A 7,056-nucleotide genomic window follows, 5' to 3' on the forward strand; every position below is an offset into this window, starting at 1 on the left:
AAAGATATAGGATGAAGGGAGGACAAAAATATAGAGAAGCACACTTAAAGCAACTAAGATCTACTGTCAATCAATAATTGGATTTCCTCCTGAAAGAAATTCAACTGTCAATTTGGTTCAATGTATGACTCAATTTTGTCAGTAAAAAACCACAGTACAAAGATTATCACTAAGTTGTCTTGGAGCAACAGCAAGTTCTATATTAATAGAAACCATAATGTTAGTTTGACTGTATGGATATCAGTAAGCCACTCGTCAACAGTAACAGGCCAAAGAGGATTTTTGATGGGGCACAGTGATTTTCAATTCTAGGCACAACTGCAGAATGCCAGAAACTTCTTTATGTACTTTTCTCAATTCCTTCTATATTCCCTTTTTATACTTTGATATTTCCTATAATAATCCCTCCTTTCCCAGACAAAGCACCTAATATCTGCAACTCAGTTTTTATCTTCTCCAGTCTATGCAACCTAGTTCCCTCAACAATTCCAGAAGAAAACAAACAAGGAAACAAAAACTGAAGTGTACACAATACCAAAAGCCCAAACAATGAAACAAAATTCAAATCATTGAACTTAAAATTGAAATTTTTTGAGTTTCAAAAGATATCATTAGGAATGTGGAAAGACAAAACAAGTTTATACTGTATAGCACAGGGAACTATATTCAATATCTTATAGTAACTTACGGTGAAAAAGAATATGAAAACAAATATATGTATATTCCTATATGACCGAAGCATTGTGCTGCACACCAGAAATTGACACAACATTGTAAACTGACTATATTACAATAAAAATATATTAAAAACAAAGAATGTGAAAAGACAACTCACAGATTAGAAGAAAATATCTGCAAATCAGATATATCCAATAAGGGGCCTATGTTCAGAATATACAAGGAACTCTTAAAACTCAGTAAAAGATAACCCAATTAAAAAGCATTCAAATAATTTGAACAGACATTTCTCCAAAGAAGATATACAAATGGTCAGTAAGTATATGAAAGCATGTAAAATACCATTAGTTATTATGGAAATACAAACTAAAGCCACAATTAGATACCACTTCACATCCAGTGGATGGCTATAATCAAAAAGACAGATTATAACATTTTGACCAAAGATCTGGAGAAACTGGAGACCTTATACATTGCTGTGGGAATGGAAAATGGTACAGCTGCTTTGGTGAACAGTCTAGCATTTCTTCAAAAAGTTAAACGTAAACTTACCACAGATTCAGCAATTCCACTCCGAGGTATATACCCAAAAGAAATGAAAACATATGTCCACCCCCAAACTTGTACATAAATGCTCATAGCAGCATTATTCCCAGTAGCCAAACAGTGGAAATCCAAATGTCCATCAACTCTTGAATGGATAAATAAAATATGTTATATCCAATGGAATATGATTCAGCAACAAAAAGAAAGATAATGAGAAAACATGGATGATCCTTGAAAACACTATTTTAAGTGAAAGGAGCTAGTCAAAAAGGCCCAAATATTATATGATTTCATTTATATGAAATGTCCTGAATACACAAATTTAGAGGTAAAAAACAGATTAATGGTTGTGTAAAGTTGGCAGAGGAGTAGGGGTTGGGTGTGTGACTGCGAAAGGGTACAGGGTTTCTTTGAGGATGATGAAAATGGTCTAAAATTGACTGTGGTGATGGTTGCACAACACTGTGAATATATAAAAACAACTGGATTGTATACTATACATAAGGAAATTATGTGGTATGCCAATTACATCTTTAAAAAGTTATGTTTGTTTGTTTGTTTGTTTGTTTAAATTACTGGTATGCTTTGCAGCTGACTGAGTGACCAAAGCAGCCCCAATCACAGTCTTTTGGGTAACGAATATGGATGTTGTGAAGAAGACAGTCTCTCTCCTTTCTCAAAGTGTATGTAAATTTGGGTATTCACTTTCAAGGCCAAACTTGGACCCTTGTCATTAGTCAGAACAGCTCCACCACTGGTATTTTCAACTCCATTATTTCACTTTCTTAATATTACTCTCAATTCTTTCAACTGTCTTACTTTCTTATTCTTGTACTTATTCCTTGACCCCTATGATCTCTAATTCCTTTACTCCTGTTCTCCAAGACTCCTAGCTTCACTTCCTTCCCTATTCATCCCAGATCCCATAATTCATCACCTCAACTATTATCTTGTTAGGATTCCTTCGAACCCTTGTCCTTCTACCAAACATGTCCTATGACCCTAACCATGACTCAAAAACACTTTCCTTTCTCTGCTCTTTCAGCCCAAATTTGGGCATTGCTAAAAGGAAAAAACAAAATCAAGCAATTATGCCATTCCCACTACAAATATTTTGTATGAATTCCAAGGTACAACCCTCAACTCTACTCAGCAGTCCTGTCCATGGGCAGCTCTGTCTGTTTCTTCCATTTTCCTCAATGCCTATTCCAAATCTTCAGCTCTCTTCAAACCTCATCTCTTTCTCTTCTACTTTATGTTTTAATTTGGGGCTTCCCAAAAGTAGACCATGAAACAAGGATTTGAGTGAGTGCAAATATTTTTTTTTGAAAAAGTGAAAGTTTCAGTTGGATTTCTTTTACATGCAACTCAAAAGGCCTATGACCTTCTTTAAAATGTATTCATTCATTCTTTATTAAATGTCTACTATGCATCTACTCTGTATCAGATGGGGATTCTGATTCCAAGGAACTCACAAACTGGTGATAGAGACAGAAAAGGATGTAAGTAATCCTCAAAGTGTGATAAATAGTCTGAGAGGGACATCTCCAACAATTATTTCCTCTCTCTCCAGTTTCTTCAATTTCTTCCTCTCCATAATCCCCATTCCCCTATATTCTCTTGTCTCTATATTTCTTATAAGACTCCCTTAACATTACAACTTCCCTCTAGTTACTGCCATATATCTTCAGACAAGCTAGTCGTACTGTCTCCAGATTCTTATTTCCCACCCAGATCTCAATATCCTGCAATCTGGCTGAAATCTATTACATTTACTATTAATAAAACAAGTGACCTCCTAAATGAAAAATCCAGTGGATAATTCAGCCATCATCTGTGACATTTAACACTGATGTTCTTAGGTAATTTTTCTCAAGGCAGTCTTATAAGGCTGATTTCCAAAATACCGCATTCCTGACTCTTAACCTTTCTGAAATGTTTTTCTCAGTCTTTTTTGAGGGCCCTCTTCCTCAGCCAAACTCTGATGTGATGGGGTCCATTAGAGAATACTATTCCCCATCCTTTTCTCTTTTAATATTTTCTCTCTGATTAACTTCCTCCATGTCCGTGGGTTCAATTTTCATCTTTCTGAGGACCACTCTAAAATCTGTACTTCAGGCATACTTTGACTGTGGTCCTTTCAGGTTCCCACTGTTTTTGTATATACCTCCATTAAATCAGCTATCATATGGCATTCCATCAGCATGCCATTTCCCATTAGAGTGTCAGTTTCCTAAAGTCAGGGTTACAGGCACAGAGTATATGCTTCATAAATATTTATATACACTGCTGAATAATTATTCCATGTCCTGGATCCTGTCAGATAATCTGCAGTGTATCTCACAAATATATTCCATAACAAATTCCAGATATATGATCCATAAATTTCTCACCTTGTATTTTCTTTGTGTCCTCACTTTCCATGTTTGTCTGCATTCTTTTTTCTTATATTTCATCTATAAGATAAAGGTATTTTCTAAATTTTAATCAATTTTGAGAATTCCAGAATCATAAATGCAAAGAGGCAGAAAAAGAATAGCTTTCCTCAACCCAGAAGAGAAAGGATTAAATCTACAACTTATTAGGTGTGTGGTATTGGGTATGCTTCAGTTTTCTGAGGTGGTTTCCTCATTTGTAGAACAGGAATTTCCAACTGCATAAGAGTTGTTACAAAAATTAAATTTGAAAACATGCACCTGGCATTCTTAAGTACTACAGGCATTCACTACATTTTATTAAACACATGAACGACTGGTTGACTGAATCTAACTGCTCCTCTTCTAGTACTCCTTCCTCATTTTCTTTCCTGTAAATTTTCATCCCGTCATTTCAGATTGGGCACCCTTCCACGAATCAGAGGTTTAAAATACAAACACACACTCTTTAGATGTGCATTTCTCTTCACAAGTTTAGCTTAACACTAAAATTTTTTCTAGCAACCCATGGTTATTTTCAACACAGTATTCCACCATTAAGCTTAAATCTTTGTTTATACATCATTCATTAAAAGAATTTTTAAAATAACTGGTAACCTTGATATGGCTTCTCACATTCTTTAAAATGCTACTTATTTTTTAGAAAATGTACCAGAGTCCAATTAACATCTTAAAACAATAAATCAGGACTCACAAAACTCTAAAATTCTTATTTACTCCAATACTATGTGGTTAGAGAGAGATAATTACCCTTTCTATTTTTCGTTCTTTCAAGATGAAAATAAAATTCTCAAATAAAAAAATGATAAATATGAGAATCTCTTATAAATTAATATACAAATATGTACTGGTTTTGACATTTTTTAACTTAAATATTCCATTAAAAAAGGAATGGGTAGGTACATCATAGTACATCCACAGGACAGAATATCATTACAAGAATATTGACATTTACTTGAAATGTTTGATAGCATGGAAAAATGCTTTTATGTTACAATGTAATAAAAAAGAGCAAGACTCAAAATTTTATCTATATTATGACCCCAATTATGTAGAGACAAACATAAAATAAAGCTAGATGGAAAACAGCAACATATTAACACTTTTGTCTTTAGCTGATGGTGTTTTATTTCATTGTTTTTCATTTTCACAGTTTTTATAGCAATAGAAGCTTCTAAAGTTCAATAAGCCCAATGGTAGGCCAGGATCTATAAACAAATATTATCTTTTTAGTCTTTACAACAACCCTGCAAGGGAGCTATAAGGATGAAGATAGACTAGGAGAAAGGAGACAGTTTGGTCAAGTTCAAACAGCTCATTTGCTCACTTAAGTGCCAGAGCTGGAATGGGAACCAAGAAAACCTTGTAGGCAAGGGCCTACACTCTCATTCTCTCATATACTGTCTCATACATACAATTTGGAGACAGACATACTAAATATAAATGAAAATTTACACTCTTTTTTAAAGGTTGCATTATTTTTGAGCAAATGGGTTAAGATATAGAAAAAGAAGACAAGATTAAGAAACATACCATTACAAAAAAAAACAGACTTGTACCATGCATGAAGGTTTTTGCTTTGTGAGGGAATTTAAGGACTATTTCCTTAGTTTTAATTAGTCAATCTACTCCGCTTTTTAATATAATTTTATTTTTAAGGACAGATACAGATTTTAAACTGACCACATAAACTACCTTCTATTCTCCTTTGTCTTTCTTACACTATTTTCTAATAAATGGTTACTTCGCACAGGAAAATAAGATAAAGTTTGCCAAATACCAAGTAGCATTAATCCAAGTCATTTCTTTACTTGCTACATGCTTAAAAAAAATCCACAACAAAGGTCAAATTACAACTTTAAGAGAATGATAATTATAAAGTTTTAAAAATTAAAAAATATAGTCCATTCCTAAAAACAAAAGCATCTGCCCAATAAAGCATATTATTAAGCATTTTCAGTAACTTAGTGAATAGACGCAAACTGACATGAACAAGATTTCAAAATTATTTACTGTATTCTCACAAAGGAAAAAAGGGGATTTTTTTCCCCAGATAACAGGAAGAAACTATCCCACTTACAGGTTTCACTAAATCAATTGCTAAAAACAGTACTACTAACTCAAATTCAAATTTAAGCAAGAAAACAAGCTGAACATTGCTCTTTTACCTGGCCTAGAAAATGTTAACATGAAAAGCTTTTTGAAATCCGAATAGCACCCCCCAAAATATTAGAAAGATAAGTGACATCTTTCTGTGTGTAAGGTTGGCGGGGCGAAAAATACCATCATAATTGCCACCACTAAGTTGTTGACAATGAATTCCTAGCCTGGACTCTTACAAAGTGAAAATTTTCCTGTGAAGTTGGGGGAGAGGGGGAGAAAGGGCCAACATGCAAGTATACGTAATGTAAAGTTTCTAATACAATAATTTAGATTAAGAAGTAACAGTGGACCAGGTCCAGAAGCAGGTTGAGGGTACCAGCAGTCAGTTCACTAAAATATTAACACTCCCAGACTAAGTAGACCAGAGCAGCGTTTCGCACTCATCCTCCTCACCTCATTCCAGTTTCCACAGGTAACTAATAAACATCTTTCCCGGGGGGTTGGGGGGGGAGGCTAACTCCACCCTGTTTCATCTATTTACGCTGCTGAACACAACGCCTGGCTCACCTTAACAGCTGGAGGAACTCCTGAAGAACATAGGTGGTCCCTTGGAGCCCTTCCTTCTTAGACCAAAGTTCTCCAGCTCCTGCAGGGAGGGGGACGCTAGTTGCCGACGCGAAGCAACGCGGAGCAATGCGGAGTAAGGCGAAGCAACGCGAAGCAACGCGAGCCGGCCCCACCACAGGCGATTCACCAGCAGGAGGGCCCGAAAATCAGCCAGTTTAACAGGACCTCTCTCTCAGGTGAGCGGGACAGGCGGTCCACTCACGATCTGAGAATGATCTCCCCAGCAGCTCCCGCCCGCTTCAGACATCAGATTCACCTGAGGAGCCACCCGAAGATTCTAAAGTATAATCGGGTAAAAAACCGCCAGACTCTAGACACCAACCGGTGCGTGACAGTTTTTTTTTCCCTCTGGAGACTACAGCTGGGGATGGCCGCCTCCTCAAAAAGGAGCACCCCCAGCACCCCCAACCCTCATGTGGGCCAATTAAGAAGGGAAGAGCAGGGCGTCCCGCATCTCAGACTTTCCCCAGGAGGCAACAGGCCGGTTCCACCGCGGGGCTAAGACGGGACCTGGACGCGTAGGGAGAGGAGGACGTCGCCTTTTACCCTCAGGATGCAGGGCCCCGTCCTTCACCCTTTCTCGCCGGCCGTCCGCCTAACACGACGCCCAACCCAGTTTCCCGCCGAGCGGGCGGGGCTCACTTCCGCCGGGAGGGACTCACTTCCG

General features: G+C 37.0%; 1 protein-coding gene across 4 annotated transcripts in view; it reads right to left on the reverse strand.

The window, feature by feature from the left end:
• The window catches only part of TERB1 (telomere repeat binding bouquet formation protein 1), a 43,974-nt gene extending 36,943 nt beyond the window's left edge, over window positions 1–7,031 (reverse strand). For 3 of the 4 annotated variants that reach the window (XM_072967504.1, XM_006203661.4, XM_072967503.1), the window contains exons 1-3: window positions 6,936–7,031; window positions 6,330–6,408; window positions 3,618–3,680 (exon numbers count right to left, since the gene is read on the reverse strand). In XM_072967504.1, the coding sequence (XP_072823605.1) occupies window positions 3,618–3,660 (43 nt within the window). In that variant the 5' untranslated portion in view covers window positions 3,661–3,680; window positions 6,330–6,408; window positions 6,936–7,031. The other variant, XM_072967502.1, reaches the window with a different exon arrangement.
• Window positions 7,032–7,056: the final 25 nt, after the last annotated feature.

This window comes from Vicugna pacos, chromosome 9 (genome assembly GCF_048564905.1).
Source record: "Vicugna pacos chromosome 9, VicPac4, whole genome shotgun sequence".
Taxonomy (NCBI): Eukaryota; Metazoa; Chordata; class Mammalia; order Artiodactyla; family Camelidae; genus Vicugna; species Vicugna pacos.